The 16,572-nt window shown below is 43.4% G+C and overlaps 2 protein-coding genes and 1 pseudogene across 4 annotated transcripts; 1 reads left to right on the top strand and 2 right to left on the bottom strand.

The window, feature by feature from the left end:
* Window positions 1-3,771: 3,771 nt before the first annotated feature.
* On the bottom strand, window positions 3,772-9,109 carry LOC115686045 (RNA-binding KH domain-containing protein RCF3). Of its 2 annotated transcripts, none has more exons than XM_056304356.1 (8): window positions 8,000-9,109; window positions 6,132-6,608; window positions 5,684-5,932; window positions 5,096-5,350; window positions 4,694-4,770; window positions 4,494-4,605; window positions 4,279-4,405; window positions 3,772-4,106 (listed from the first exon to the last, which is right to left on the bottom strand). In XM_056304356.1, exons 1-8 carry the CDS (start codon window positions 8,669-8,671, stop codon window positions 4,087-4,089), a joined length of 1,989 nt encoding a protein of 662 aa, XP_056160331.1. In that variant the 5' UTR covers window positions 8,672-9,109; the 3' UTR covers window positions 3,772-4,086. The 2 variants fall into 2 exon arrangements, with proteins under 2 accessions (XP_056160331.1, XP_030467085.2); XM_030611225.2 differs by having other exon boundaries at window positions 5,096-5,320; window positions 8,000-9,107.
* Window positions 9,110-11,882: 2,773 nt separating this feature from the next.
* Window positions 11,883-14,019, top strand: LOC115686104 (protein PLASTID TRANSCRIPTIONALLY ACTIVE 7). Of its 2 annotated transcripts, XM_030611294.2 has the most exons (4): window positions 11,883-11,988; window positions 12,076-12,129; window positions 12,252-12,311; window positions 13,526-14,019. In XM_030611294.2, the coding sequence occupies exons 1-4, from the start codon at window positions 11,935-11,937 to the stop codon at window positions 13,859-13,861; spliced, it is 504 nt and encodes a 167-aa protein (XP_030467154.2). In that variant the 5' UTR covers window positions 11,883-11,934; the 3' UTR covers window positions 13,862-14,019. The 2 variants fall into 2 exon arrangements, with proteins under 2 accessions (XP_030467154.2, XP_056160333.1); XM_056304358.1 differs by lacking the exon at window positions 12,252-12,311 and having other exon boundaries at window positions 11,890-11,988.
* Window positions 14,020-14,867: 848 nt separating this feature from the next.
* On the bottom strand, window positions 14,868-15,685 carry LOC115686105 (uncharacterized; annotated as a pseudogene).
* Window positions 15,686-16,572: the final 887 nt, after the last annotated feature.

Here is a 16,572-nt window from a genome sequence, read left to right as displayed (position 1 = left end):
AGCCAATTGGAAAGTGCTTTGCAAAATTAATTGGAGCAAGTATTTTCTATACCCAATTCACCACCCAACATTGACATAGACAAAAAAAACAAATTAAGAAAAAGTGCATTCTTTAATTCCAACGATAAATAATACTAATATATACACACAATTAATATGATTGGTCAATTACACCACGTCGTTCGTACAATTTTTTTTTTTTTGATGACCCAGGGAACCCCGCACGGCCGACAACCGGGAGGTAAACCCTGGGGGCGACACGTGCTAGCCACCACACACGTGCACCGGTTAAGTCACCCTGCGGCACCCGGGATTCGAACACTCAACCTTTTGCGAGAGGAAGAGTGCGCGCTCCAGCAACGCCACCCAGGCGGGTGGTAAAACGGCAATTCTCATCGAGGAGAAAGCATTTCAAAATTTGACAAAGCATGGACCTCACGTTCAAGAAATAAAGAGTCTCGTAGAATTCGTATAATCTTCTCCTCATTCCCTCCATCAACATCCACGAAACAATGACTTTCCACCATACAAATGTCATCGTTATTACCAATGAGGGGCTCATGTCCCCATCTTTGTAATTGTAATGGCATGATCTTACGAGTTTTCATCAATCCTTAAAAATGTCCTGGAGCATCGTTGGGAAATCTGCCTAAACCATGTTCACAAAGGGTTCGTTCAATTATGGTGAGGGCCCTTCACGGCCTGTCTCGATTCTATCGGACGAGCTCCACGGATGTATTCCTTATATTAACGTGCCGGTGCCCGCACGCCCGGTACCCCTCATTCCCTTCATATCTTTTTTTTTCTCACCCTTTTTTCTTTTTGCAACCCTAGAGTATTGAGACGTAGCCTTTTAAGGACCTGCTAAGGTCCAGTACTATAAGAACATGTTCTACTCTGAGACTTTGATGCGAGATTCAATTATACTCCCGCTATAAGTAACTAGTCATTATGATCATTAGTTTGCTAACAAGGTATTATCGCAACGCCTGGTACATCGAGCACGGTGGACCGCCTTCATCCAGCACATAGTCGACCATAGAGCGAAAATCCACGTTTATGCATGTTAACAACCGATTTAAAATTCGATATAGAGATTGAAGTCGGAGTGAAATTGTTAGGTTTTTCAAGCACGGCGTGTTTGGAGAGAAAAAACAATTCGATCGAGAGATGCCGTCGCGCTCGCGAGGCAGATGCCAAGCGACCAAGACAAGTCGGCTCGACCCGTAATTACAATTACGTTTCTCCTCGAACACTCACCTGTTTTCAAGCAACTTCCAATTCTCGCTTTTTGTCCGCCTCCACCCTGTCGATTCTTCATCAACCAGCTAATTCCGCTTTGCCAAATGTCGTCGAGAACCACGTGCTTGGCACGTGCGCAATCGCCTAAATTCGGGGCCGTTTTGGCCCCCCTTTGAAACCAAAAGTTAGAGCGAGAATTGAAGACTCCGTCACCCCCCTCCGATTGATTTTAAGCAGCCAACTCCTTAATTTAGACTTAGCCCTTGAAGTCGAAGCTATAGTTAAGCATGAGATTGTGAAAGCTAGAAATTAAAAAAATTGACCGAAAAGAGGGTTAAAAAAAAAAATCAAATATCAAACCCCGTTGGGAATTTTATCTATAGAAAAAGGTTTAATAATGTGCGCCAAAACAGAGCAGATGAAGAAAGTCAACCCCCCTTTTTTGAACCCTTCTTTCCATGGCAATGACAATTTGACATCTTCTCGAAACCATATGACCGAAAGCAACGCGTGGGAAAGAGCACCGGAGGCTTTACTTTAAGGTTCATTTTGCTCTCTGATTGAAATCGGAAGCCGGAAGCAAGTGGTTTGTCTTCTCATAAACAAAAACGGGTTATTGATTACAATAAAAGTTGGTCTTTGCGTCGAATCGACCTACCCTTGTTGACCAGTGAGCTGCGATGAGATTATATGAAAAAGTCACATACCGATAAAGAAAATGGGAAAAAAGATGTAAAAAAACCTAAACAACCTATGCCTACGAGACATATTTACTCTGAATTTTCTTTTGTGACATTAAAAGCTCCAAACGATACTCACCGTGGCATATTTACTCAAAACTTTTTCTCGTGACACAAAATACCCGAAACTTGTATTTATGTGACACATTTATTTCCCGTCGATGTTCTGTTAGATGATTTTTCAGCCAAAATATCGTCGTTTTTATTACGTTGACAGATTTTTAACGTTTCTCATTGACAGAATTTTAACGAAAGATAAATGCGTCACACCGATACATGTTTTGGGATTTTTGGTGTCACATGGAAAAGTTTAGAGTGAACGTGTCGCAACAACGGACATTGTTTAAAGTTTTTGGTGACTTTTGCCCATATAAAATTGAACCAAAAAGGTTCGTGGCAGGACGCTTGGGCATGAGAAAAACGTAACGTTGGTTTTTTTCAGTTTTTGAGCGTACAGGTGTTATACAAACAAGCGCTATTTTCTTTTTATAATTAATTGTACAGAGACAAAAAAAAAAAAAAACAAAACAAAACAAATAAGATTATTTACTAACTTTTCTCGATTATGATCGGTGCCTTTCAAGATTCCCGAGTTATTATACCTACGTTGTATCTACCCCCAATGGAAGAAGACCGGCATTACGTTTTTTTTTTTTTTGGTGAGAAAAGGGGCAAAGCCCGATTATAACTGTAACATTTGCCTAAGAAAGCTTAAACCGGACTGGCATTATGGTTTTAATTTAGAGCTAACAAGACATTTGCACAAGCTATAGCGAAAAGAAACACCCGTTTACCCCTGTGAAGTCGGCTTATTAGCTAATGAAAGAGGCTCGGATGTTCGGGTTGACCGCGAAATATAGATTCGATTCTCTAACCCGTCAATTCAAAGTAATACCATGTCGAGACCCTCGTTCCGGTTCTAACTCGCGTCTTATCAGAGTTCGGATGAACGAAACAAGAAGTAGAAGTTTCACCTCAGTGGAAGTGGGGGAAGATAAGATAGCAATAGGACAGCAAGCACAAGATGGTCAATGGAATGCATAGTGTCATCGTGGTATGTTTTACAATCGAATAGTCGCTCGCTTCATGCGGATATCTTATCGATGGATAACTGGATAAGCAACTCATCATGAAACCGGCACTCATTGGCGAGATAAGTAAGAACAGATTCCCTCCATGCTCTGGCTCTTTTCTCGTTCATGTCTCACAGTATTGTACCGTAGACCGGACGTTGGCGGCTTGAATTCCAGGTCATGTTCAAAGCCAGCTGTATAACGTAATTATCGTCAATGCATGGGCCGACAATAAATCCCATATTAACATCCGTGTGTCTGGAGTTATACAGGTCTAACGGAATCTGGCGTTTTGCTCGTTCCTAGGTTTTTTCCTCATTTCCCTCTTCAATTTCCTATTCCTGTTTAGGAATACCTTGTTGCTCGGCTTCAACCATGGAGTTATCAATTGAGAAGCTGAAAATGGCAGGTCAAACCCCATTGAGTAACTGGGAACCGAGAGCACCCGTACTTGCGAGCTCTTGCACTCAAGTTGGCAATCACATCCAATCCAAGGTCTCATTTCATTAGCACTCTGATTAAGCATTATTGATGATTTGTCATTAAAAAAAGAGAAATTTTTTACTTCCCAGATTCCGAGAAAGAGCATTTGCGGTTTCTGGGGCATGCTCTTCTTCCCTGAAGTATCCACTTCCACCTGCAGCAAATGTTAGGTTAAAACATAGTGGACCGGAACAAAAAGGGAAACTACAGCAACACGAGTTGCAGAGGACATGAAGTGTAACTGCAGATTCATTGAAGGCACTGCATTTCTCATCCCTAAGGGAAAATTGAACATAAGATAAAAGCACTGCATTTACAGTGGCAGAGGAAACGATCGGGGAGTGATTCCCACAGATGGAAACCACATCCTCCTCAAGAAGCATTAGAATATGTTATGACCCAAATTTTGGAACAAAGCTCCCCAACACTTTTTTGTCGGCCGGCATGTACCAATGGCAAGTCGGATTGGCAGACGAACTCTTCGAGGAACTAGCTTCAAAGCCAGCTACAACACGTTCTACAGCTAATTGCCATTTTCCAGAATAATTTCAAGGCCCGTCTTCTTGAGCTGAAAATTGAGGAGAGATGAAAGAAGCAATGTCATTGCAGGTCAGACAAAACATATATATATATTTGGAAACTTTCAGGCCAAATGAGAAGTACACAAATGAAGGAGTCAGTATGTTCCAGTTTGGTTGCAAAAGCAGATGCGAGTGCAATAGAGCAAAAGAAAGCCTTACTGCTCAAAATAAACCCTTGCAGCAGACTCTGGGCTCTCTCGGCCTGCTCCGGAGTACCGGATATCTGAATAACCTTCTGAGTTGCCTCTGGTTTATCCTCTAGCAGTATTACACTGGCCCCTGACAACTGCTCCAAGCAAACTCAGTCACGGATCAAACATTTCACCGGATTAACCAGATGATATCAGGTGGATGTAGAAGAATTGCAAACTTACCTCGCTTATCTGAGACAGCTTACTTTTGGATTTTGCTATGAGCTTTGGAACTGCATACTCTGGTATGACAACTTCAAGGGTACTCCGTGTGACAAGCGTAACAGCAGGTAACCTATGGAAAAAGAGAGGGGCGCATTTATACTGCAGAAAAAATTTGGCAATATTGCTGTGGAAGGTATCATATGCAAGGAAATTATTACCTGCTCAAGCTAGGGGCATCTTCACGACTCTCACCTTCATTACGCCTTCCTGTCTCAGAGGCAGAACTCCCATTGTCCTACAAAATGTCATTTGACAATGAGTAATGCAAACAGTCAAACTTTTCCTCAAATGGCAATTATTACTTTGTTGTATTAGATCTACATTTAAGGTAGCCTTGGCATTTTGCCAGATGAACAATGGGAAGTATGTCTTCCACAAGTGGAACCAAGGATGACACTCACTGCTTCAGCTCGTCAGTATCATGCAGAAAGCCGGTAAAAGAAAGGGAAAATCGAAGTGCAATGATAAGCCAAGCACAACCCAACAACTAAAGAGAGTAACAAAATCAGCAGGAAAATTAGGGAGAACACATGATATGCTAAATCTTTGACATAGGCAACCTTTGATGGCTGTGCTGTTGCAACATTTTGCACTCCCAACTGGGTTGCTGTCACAGGATCAGGTGCGGCTTGAGCTTCGCGATTAGTAATACTATTGGAAGGAATCGGCTCAATTTCAGGAGGAGGAGGTGAGTCTTTTTCGGAAAGTTCCCTGTAGAAATGGTTCCGTAATATTGATGTCACCTCAACAAGGGCTTCCCTAGCTGATTTTATCTCCCCCACAATCTGCAGAGAAAACGAAGCAGCTAAGCCGTACTGCAGATAAAAATTAATCCTGTCAGTCCTGCCATTCACAGGTACACAACTTGAAGCAACAATGAAAGCCCACGTGGGGTTGACGATACCCATCAGCGACACAAGATAGAAACAGAAGGCACATAGAGGTGAGAGAGTTCCAGTACATTGACCTTCCCAGAATAGAGATATTGAAGGCACCAAAATGGAGAATACGGATCTAGAAACCTACTTTGAGGACTTATCTTGCACACACATGGTAAACAATGCATATAATTAACCTTTTGGACTTGCAGCAAGCTCAAGACTAGCATGCATTAGCCATTCCAGTAATCAGTAGCCGATGAACCAAACCTGAACAAGCTCATCATCCGCAAAAGCACTGCCAGGAAGATCTCCTTTTGGAATAATCTGTACACTTGCACCGGTCAATTTCTTTATCTCATACAGAGGTCCGTCTTTTCCCTCTAAGCACCCAATATCACTAGATGGCACAAGTAACCTTGTGGTTATAATGTTGTCTTTATCAGGAAAAAGATCGACAATTCGAGTTTGGATGTGCAACAAAGCTTCTTGGGCTGGAAAGAGTTCATCATCAGGACCCTAATCAAACAATTAAAAAAGAAACCTTCTCAGAAATTTACAATTCAGCATACCACATCCCAAGGTAGATCATCCAAATTTGAAATTCTTATGCTACCATTTCTGAGCTGTAGTCTGCAGAATCTTACAATTCCAATTGCACGGCATCAGTTAAAATGCATCTCTAGACAGGAAAAAGAAGTTTCTGAAAGGCAATTACCTCCTCAGATGAAATAATAATCACTTGTTCATCTGAGCCAGCCACAGGGTCACAAATCCTAACATCCACACCAACATCATTTCTGAGTAATTCTATAATTCCAACAGATTCTCCAGCAACCTTATCAATCTTTCCAATTGGACATAAGATTCGAAACACAAGTTCATCCCCATCCAGTGGCTGCGTGTCATCAGTCATGGGAGCAGCCTCGGACTCTGTTGGTAAACCAGATGAACGAGAGATGTAGTTATTGCTCCTTGCATTGGTCAGACTAGGCCGTGAACCATATGAAGTCCCATCGCCAGATGAACGGCGTGTTGAGTTGCTCATGTGAGGAATGAACTCATCATCAGAAGGGAACCGCTCCGGTGAATGAATTCTCCCATGAAAATGACTGCGGTCACGATGTTGACTCTCCCTCAAGCGATGTGAAATAATTGATATTGCATGCTTCACAGCATTCACATCACCTACAACCTACGGGTGACAACGTAAATTAGAGACACATCAAAAAATAATCTCAACTTCATAATGTGAGGTAGACCAGTTTAGATATCAAGGCATCAGCATATGCAATTATCAGAAGTTGAAGTGTCAGATCGTTTAGCTCCAATTATTACTCTTCAAGGTTTCTAGAAGACCATATAGGTATTGATAGAAAGTCCAACCCAAATGCACAGATATTTTGATGCTCAACACCACCAACAAACATACTGAACTTATGTGCTCATCTTCATGAGCACTCGTTAAGCCAGTTTGCACATGTGATTCACGAATCAACATACTCTGGCAAAAAGATGTGAATTTGTTGTAGTTGTCTGCTGAAAAAGAGAAAGGGCAATCTAGAATGACATGGTAAATTTTTAGGGAGGACCAATCTGATAAATTCGGTCCAGCATGAGGCATTGGCCAAAAAAGAACAATGCATTCAGCTGATTAAATTCATACCTACAAACAGCAAGAATCATAGTGAGCTACTAATTCATTACGAAAATTCAACAGTGAGTACACGATAGACAAATTTGAAGGTATTGAGTAACAAAAAACAAAGACAAGCAGTTGCAGACACTGATGCTAAGGATCAACATTTAACAAGTATCAGTGGTTACAGGCTAATAATCCATGGAAGTTTTTTTCTGTCTTTGGAATAGACATGTAACTTGCAAAGTCTGAACATGCATTCGATTCACTTAGCTATTATCTTCCTCTGTGATTCTGAGATTCGTGAGTCAGTTTAAGTCATACTACAGCACACAAATAGGCTGCAAAACTTTTGGCTACTTTTGCATGAACGCAAGGGCACAGAGAAACCTGCATTCTGAACTAAAGCAGGGAGCAGCTTTGACATTCTGTAGACAAGTCAAAGGTGTGTAGGGAGGGCAAAACGCCAAAACTGGAATTCATTAGAAGCATTTAAACCCTTCATGGCCATTAACTCCTAGAGCCAACAGAGCGATTATTCTACACTTCCTCAATCAATGATTTAAAAAGGAAAACTTTAAAAGGACAGATATGTCCAACTCCGGCAAGCGCTTGGCATTTTACTTCTCATTAACAGATCAACATGTGCGAATCGCCCAAAAAATCACTACTTTCCCATTGAACAGATTTTTATTTCAGATCAGCATCTTAAGAAAGATTTTGCTCGCACGTCTGGTCAGGGCCAAATAAAGGAAGTTACGCACGAGCACCGAAGAGCAAGTGGAAACATCGGCGACTACATTCACAGCCCAAGTTCACCAATCAACCAACAAACGCACACGCAGATTGTCCCAATCATTTCAACATTCGTAATCATCTCCCTCACAGCCCGAAAGCTTTAAGTTCTGTTACTTTTTTTACTTTTTAGCCGAATTTAATCCGCAAACCTGAACAATCTCCTCGGCCATGGTAACGCATCGAGGCAATGTGTGATCTCGGGGCAAAATCCTAATCTGAGTCTTGGTCTCAACCCTCATCTGCTCAATGATCTTCCCTCCTTTCCCCAACAAGCTCCCCACGTGCATCCTCGAGACGACGAGCCTCGTCACCGCCCGGTTCCCGCCTCCTCCGTCCTCGTACTCCCCACCGCCGTACGCGTCGCTCTCCATAATCCTATCGTGAATCAACAGCAGCGCCTCCTGCGCGGGCGAGAAGACCGGCATTCGCCCGTCGGGGTCCCGCCTCCGCGTGTCCGAGATCTCGATGATCCGCTCGCTGTCCCCGCCGACGAGCTCGTGGACGTTGATCCACGCGCCCGTGTGCTGCCTTATGGACTTGATGATGGACCCGGACTTGCCGATCACGCCCCCGGCCTTGGCGTCGTGGCAGAGGATCCGGTAGCTCGTGGTGACCATGAGGGACGAGTCCTGCCGGTGCCCCCCGCCACCGCCGCCGCCGCCGCCGCCGCCGCCGCCGCCGCCGCGGTGCCGGTGCGCGGCGGCGGCGGGGCCGGGGGAGGAGTGGTGGTGGTTGTTGTACCGGGGTTTGGTCCGGCCGGGGGCCTCGGAATCGTAGTCATTATCGTAGTAGTAGCTCCTCTTGGATCTGGATCTCTCCATAGCTAGGGTTCCGATTCCGGTTCGGGTTCCGGTTCCGTACTCGTATTTGGAAGAATCATATGTCAGCGATCGTCACAACCACCTCCGCCGTCATCGTGTCTAGCAAGTCCGATTCCCGATTCAAAAATCCAACAACCGATCCCCCCTCGCCGCGGCCAGTTTAGGGTTTTTGGCTCCGACGAATGCTTATGGACAGCTCGATTCGGGGGTTCGCCCTTCGCCTTCGCCGGAGATCGAGCTCGCTCGAACTTCCCTCCGGCGAAGAGGAGGTTTCTCTCGCGCAGCTTCGAGATCGAGGGAGAGGAATCGCCGGCGAGCAGGAGGAGGAGATGAGTCAAGCTGGAGGAGCTTTGCGGTCTTTCTACTGCGAACTTCCCACTCGGATCAGTCGCTGTAGATGATTGGAAATTTTACTGCTGCTGCGAAGGCGAAAGTCGAAGGGGGGGCCCTCGTCGGCTAGGCGGTGTCGTTTTGCGGGCGTCGCTGTGCGTTTTTTGATCGTTATTGGGCGGAGGGGTTTTGGAGGGGAGCGTGACGCGACGTGATTGGCTAGTGCTGGTGGGGGGTTGAGTGGCGCACAGTGGCGCGTGTCCATCAAACGCCGTCCTTTTTGGGTTGAACCATTTATATTTGGATTAATACCACGAAAAATCTCAAATTTGTACACCCGTAACAATTTTATCTCGAATTAATTTTTTGACTATCAAAAATCTCGAAATGGAACGCCTGCGATAAATTTATCGCGAACTATTTTTTTGGCCACCAAAAACCCCACACTGGTATACTTGTGATAATTTTATTCCGAACTAATTTTTTGACCACCAAAAATCCTAAACCGGTACACTTGTGGCTAATTTACTCTCTGTTAGTGTCTATTAAATTGGATTAATGTCATGAAAAATCACAAATTGATAAACTTGTGACAAACAGAGGGGTAAAACCCCAAATTAGTATAACCGTCAATTACCACGTATCATCAAACTTATCAATTTGACAGTAAAATTTAACGGAAACTAACGAAGGGTAAATTTGTCATAATTGTACCAGTTTGGGGTTTTTGGTGGTCAAAAAATAAACTTATCAATTTGACAGTAAAATTTAACAGAAACTAACGAAGGGTAAATTTGTCACAATTGTACCAGTTTTGGGTTTTTGGTGGTCAAAAAATTAGTTCGGGGTAAAATTGTCACAAGTGTACCAGTTTGGGATTTTTTGTGGTAAAAAAAATAGTTTGGGGTAAATTTATTACATGTGTACCAATTTGGGGTTTTTCGTGGTATTAACCTTTTATATTTATTCTGTTGTTTTTCTTATAGTCAATATTTCATGAAAATTTACCAAAAAAGTAAGTTTCATCGTGTTTTTTTTTCTCCTTTCGGAAAAAGGCAGTCAAAAACCTAATTATACCCACTGCGACATATTTATCACAAACTTTTTTTGTAACACAAAAAACTTAAAACTTGTGCTCATGTGACACATTTATCTCAAACTTATATCAATGTGATACATTTGAGGTAAATATGTCGCACTAATACAAGTTTGGGGTTTTTACTGTCAAAAAAATTATTTGAGGTAAATGCATCACAGGGTATAAGTATGGGGATTTTGTGTCACAAATTTTTTTTTGTTAAATATGTCACACGTGTATAAGTTTGGGGTTTCGTGTGTCACAAAAAAAAGTATGAGGTAAATGTGTCGCAGACTCATAGTAGGTATAGTTTAGAATTTTTGGTGACATTTTCCTTTTTTTTTTTTGTGAAACACATATAACATGTACTGATAATAGTTATATTTCGAATTTCGTGCTAGTGTCGAAATGTCGAAAAATAGACAAATAATCTCGTCATGCCACACTAATGAATCAGTGAGCTCAATTGGATGGATATAATTTGGAACGAAACCTAGAACACGAAAAAAAAAATCACTTGTTTTCTAGTGTAAAGAGAAAAGACAAACGTAAAAATGCTCGAGGAAGTTGCCCGTCTTTATATTCTTGGCATTACTATAAAGAACACGGTACCGAAAGCACCTTGTACATCGTTCCAAATCTAACCCCCCAATAAGTAGAAAGGGGCAAAGCCAAAATCTATTCCTAACAAATTGCTGGCTACGAATCCAAAAAGATTGCCTCAATTTGAATCATATAGGCTCATTGCTTATTGAGCGAATTCAGGCCGAGCTCATTGTGGACTGAACTTTGCATGACCTTATCGGTTTGGTCAAACGTCCACGCAGGCTCACGGGAGTTGTATATAATTTCCCTTTATATATTTATGCTCAAAAAATGAAAAGAAATCCGTGCAAACTATATAAATTAATCATCAAAAAGATGAAAAAAATTATTTATAATGGAAGGTTTTCTTCAAAAAAAAAACTCTTTTATTATTAAAGATGATGGGCCGGGCCGGGTCGAGGGGCGGGCGCCGAGCGAGGCGGCCCTCGCGCATCCAATAGGGCGGGCCGCTGCGCGCGGGCGAGGTTCGCCGCTCCGGGCGAGCGAGGGCGGCCTCGCCCGACTCGCGAGGGCGGACCTCGCTGACGCCGGCGAGGTCCGCCTCGCCGACTCAGCGAGGTCGACCCTCGCTTGACGCGGCGAGGGCGGCCCTCGCCGCCCAGCGAGGGCGGACTCGCCGACGCCGGCGAGGGTCGCCCTCGCCCGGGCGAGCGAGGGCGGCCTCGCCCGACTCAGCGAGGTCGGCCCTCGCCCGACGCCGGCGAGGGTCGACCTCGCCCGAGCGGCGAGGGCCGCCTCGCTCGCCTGTGCGAGGGCGAACCTCGCCCGACGCCGGCGAGGGCCGCCCTCGCTCGACGCCGGCGAGGGCCCCCTCGCCGGATCCGGCGGAGAAGACGCCCGGCGAGGCCCTCGCGGAAAGGAAAAAAAAAAAAAAAAAAAGAAAAAGCAGAAAGACGAAAATGCCCATGGACTAAATACATTGGTAAATGTGTCACAAAAAGCAAAGTTCGGGATTTTTGCACACAAAAAAGTTCGGATAAATGCCATCAGATGCAAAGTTTAGGTGTGGTTTTTTCCCAAAAAAAAAACTCTTTTATTATTAAAGATGATGGGCCGGGCCGGGTCAGGGCCGTACACCGGTGCGTAAAAAGGAATCCGGGCCAAGCCCAATCATTTTTGGGGCGGGCCGGGCATGTCTTCCGGCGGCGGCGCCCATTGACGAAGTCTAGAAGAGAGAGAGAGAGAGAGAGAGAGAGAGAGAGAGTGGATATGTGGAATCTGGTCTCGCAGGTGGTGGAAAGACTTGGCCATGGCTCTCTGCTCCTGCTCCCTTCTTTTCGCTGCGTCGTCGACAAGCTCGCCGGTCTGTCCTTCATTTTCCAGCTGAACCCAATTCCCCAAACACCTCGCTATGATGTTTACGACGTAAAAATCGATCCTTTTGTTGCAGATCCAATGGACAGATGCACGGACGCAGGCACTTTCGTCGAAGGCGCCGCTTTTGGTCTCTCTCTCTCTCTCTCTCTCGCTGGTTTTTTGTCGGTATTGTCGTTTTGTTAGGAGCGAGGTGGTTGTGGTTCTCTCGGTGGAACGTGAAAGTTTTGGCCTGCGTCTCGTTGTTTGTAGGTAGTTTCGCAGTCGCGGAGCGGCGGGCGCGGCCGGCGGGTATGGCGGCGGAGGAAGCTGGTGCGTTTTGCTTGCTCCTTGCCTAATTCTTGTGAATGCTTTTGTGGGTTTTTGTGGGGGCATTGTCAATGTGGAGAAAGTGGAACTGGTGGGGGTGTTTCGCTTTCGGTGCTGGCTGGGCAAAGGGGGTTAAGCTTCGGGTCGTGATTCTAGTCTAGGTTGTAATGTGTGTCTGAACGTGCGAGAACTTGCGTGAGCTGATAGGGATGTGTTCGGGGTTCTAGCTGGATTAGTTTTAATCCTCGGAGTCAAGAAGGAATATGGGGAGGAGGAATTGAGTTTGCCGGGCATTTTGGTTTTCCTGGCGTGGTTGACTTGTGAAGTACGCAGCTTGGTTCTCTCTGCTCTATAGGTTCAGTTAGAGTCCTGGTTCTCTGCGTTGAACTTTTTCCTTTTGGTGTAGTCGGTGAAACATGGGGACAAATTGTGCGTATTAACGACATTTCGCAACATCGACAAAATTTATGGAGCAGTTAATGGCTACTTGAAGGATAGGGGATGTGGGTAGTGATAAAATGATATGAAGTTTTTAATGGCCGAATTATTGATATGACTGACTTCAATGAATTAACGAATTGCTTGCATTGCGCGAAGTATATGTTAGGGTTACTCTGCACGTACTTTCTGAATTGGTTTATTTTGTCCAACTTATACTTTTGCTGATCTAATTAAATGCTCCCGTTGCACTCTGGTTTATCTACCTATTTCCATCATTCGTCATTTGTTCTTACCATATTGGCCAGCACCTATCTTTGGGTATGTTTAACAGCACACTCTGCCACCAGACATTTGTTAGAGAGATTACTTTACCTGCCTTGTCTCTCACATATATGTTGTATCACAGTAGTCATGGTTCATTTTAATACGGCCTAGAGTCTTAACTCCACCCGGTTTTATGTGGAATGGGGTGCACTTGATATGCACTATCGCAAGATGATATTTTTGGCCAGAATTCTTCAGTGGAAAGGCTAAGATAAAGTTGCTGGCTGACTCATGTCTGCTAGCTGAAACCTTGTCGTGTGATCTGTAACTCGAGGATTTGACTGCTTTGAATATCTCGAAAGTAATTTCACTGTAGATCCTTTTGTTATTTTTGGACCATCAAAGTCCATGCTTTGCCAGCTCAATTTTGTTCAAGAATTTATGCTATTGTTATGGACAGGATAGTTTTTTTGCTTTAGCTCTTACCTAGAAGTTTTCTTTTATCTTGGCAGACAAAGAAAGATGACTTGTTGCAATACAAAATGGAGAGGATTCCTTTCCTCGAGGAGCAGGAGAGGAAAATAAAGGAAACGGGAAAGCTATTGACGATGGACATCGAGAGGCTTCTGCTGTCAGAGGATAATCGGTTCGATTTCATTAATGATGTCGCGGCTGAGGCGAAGGAGTATGTTGAGAACAACAGGGATGAATACGGTGGCACTAAGAAAGCCATCCTTCATGTGCTCAGTAACCGTGTGAACGATTCTGGGTTTTATCGACCAGAGGCATATTCGGAGACTGATCCCTTCATACCCGGGCCTGGTTACTTGAAAGAGGAATTTACCTGAGCGTCCAGAGTCTCCGTGTAACGATGGCAGCCAACTGGACCTTGTAATCTTGATCATTTTCGAGTTATTGTCATTGATGCATCTTACTATTACAGTATATAATGTACATATACACATACATATCTTAGCTAAATTAAAACATGAGGTTTCTACTATAACAGGATTGGTTACCAGAGTGGACAGTGGATTGAGGTATTGGTTTTATGAATCTAGACAGAACACTGTCCCTTGTTTACTCTTGTTTGCTTTTCAACTTGGAAAAGACCATATAATATTTTTGGGTTCACATCCGTTTTCCCTTCTGCTATAGGTACAGATTTCATTATGAGAGACTATAAGCAAGATAATAAGTCATATGTAGATAAGTTTGGATGGTTCATATGCGAATTCGCAGACAATTGATGCTGATGACACCATTCTGCAATTAGCATCATCATATGATGTTCATTAGCACGAAGTGGATATCGTCTTATAAGTGTGAGCTTCAGAAATTGAGCTAGTAAACAATTTCCTCATCTGCTTGAGTAGCATTCACATGCAACGGGGGACATTTTCCTTGTTTCAGACAGTTAGGTAGGAAACCTTTCATTCTATGCATAGTTTTCCAAAGAAAACCTTAAGAGCAATAGATGGTGAAATTTCAGCGATGTCCCTGTTTTCTTCCCGTTGTCCTTCCTTTCAAGTGCCGTCTCTTGTGCAAGGCGAATTCCGGTTGTTGTCGTGAATGGAAACGCACGGTAGCACGCACAATAATGTAAGTGCGAAAAAGATTAGGTACTCCATCATAAAATTATACTTCAGAGGTTTATTATTACACCCTCAAGACGGGCATTACAATGCGTGATATTTCTACAGAAACTTGACTACAATGCTACAATACATATTGTCTCTTGACGCATTACATTAATATCCTCACGAGAGAGAGAGAGAGAGAGAGAGAGAGAGAGAGAGAGAGAGAGAGAGAGAGAGAGAGAGAGAGAGAGAGAGAGAGAGAGAGAGAGAGAGAGAGAGAGAGAGAGAGAGAGAGAGAGAGAGAGAGAGAGAGAGTCAAGGAGCATTCTTGCAGCCCTTCTTTCGGGGATCATGCTTAGGATTGGCACACACGTCGTCGTAGTCGAGGAGGCTATCGACCATCATGAGCTTCCTAATTTTCAGTCTTTCACCATCCTTTGAGGAGATCCACAAAGAAAGAAATGTTAGCAACGATAAGCTTTGTACAGTCTATTTTCACTAAGCTTTATATCAAACAGAAGTACAATCAGAACCAAGTAACAAAATTAACATCTATAGCTTCAGGCAGCTTCTTCAAGAATAGGGAAACTTTTGCATCTGCTTACTTCACAATTCTTCTAGGGTATAAACTGCATGCTTGCATGCATGCATTTTGGAATACATGCATGCATTGGTCAGGTTCGATTATTCCAAAATGCATGCATATCAGAACCTACATGAAGGATGTCTATTGATGTAGTGTTTTGTGCAAACTATACCTTACGAAATAAGGGTTTTGTCTCCGAACCATCAAACTTTCCCAACAAGCCTGCAAAAAACAAAGAAAATCCGTCGTGTAAATTGCTACGCATTGAATATATTGAATTCTTTGAATCCCTGATGCAGACATGGGAAATCTTCTCTAGCTAATATTGAGATTTGAGGTAGAGATGCTCACCTAGAGAGAAAGAGATCACCAGCAACATCAGGAAAGCAAGAACAAGGGTCTTGACCTTAGGAGCCATGGATGTGATCCTTGCTGCTTCTGAGATTGTTCAGTTATGGATGATGCAGGGCAATGGTGTAGGAGGAGAAGAGAGGTTTGCCTTCCATTTATACGTAGCAAAGCTTGCATACGGGGTCTCTAAATATCGAGGAGTATTATTGCAGTTTCGTCCCTCATCTTTGGATTTTTGATGTCTTAGTCCCTAGACACTTCCCGTTTATGTCCGATTATGACGTACATATCACAATAATGGATCTAGGAATTGTTCTCGGTGGGGCAAAATTTAAGGAATGATTACAAGTAATCAAGTGTACTTGTTCTTAGCAATTAAATTAACTACATTCTCCTACTTTCTGATTTTTTGTTGTTGTTTAAGCTCTGTTAATTTTTCAGGGCAACTTGAAATGAAAACATTCAACGTCAACCTAATCGTATTCTTTTGAGAAAATTAACGGGAGAAAAACTTATTTTCTTATGCTCAATTCGTTTAGCATTACTTGAAAGCCTTCAAATGATTCTAACATTTATGGAAAATGAGTGGGTGTGGGGGCCCCTACTATGCTAAACATAACTCCTTCCCTGATCAAGAAAGCTGTATGAAAAAAAGCACTAATGGATTACATGCGAAGATTTCGACCAGTCACTCTAAAATTGTACCGAAAAGTAAGTTTAGGAATTGAAGTTGATGGCTTTGATCGTCGGCGGATCAAATGCTAATACAATCGACCGTCGAGACGACACGTCACACGTACTATAGTACTTACTTTCGTATTGAACATCTAGTGGTGGGCATAAAGCCACAAGGAAAAAAAGCTGTACTCATGGTGCACCCCCACTCAACAACAATAGAATGATGATGGAATGCAATACTTTCCCTTCAGCCCACATTGATCGAAGTCAACTCTACTGTGCCCCTCTTGTCACGTTCACTGATCATCTTCTCCGAACAGAAAGCACTTGGATGGTTGTGGCGATGGCAACAGTCCCCGCAATA

Source organism: Syzygium oleosum, unplaced genomic scaffold, assembly GCF_021117445.2.
Source record: "Syzygium oleosum isolate NSW1041296 unplaced genomic scaffold, Sole_v2.1 Sole_v2.31, whole genome shotgun sequence".
In the NCBI taxonomy this organism is placed as follows: Eukaryota; Viridiplantae; Streptophyta; class Magnoliopsida; order Myrtales; family Myrtaceae; genus Syzygium; species Syzygium oleosum.
This window is presented reverse-complemented; position numbering and strand designations above follow the sequence as displayed.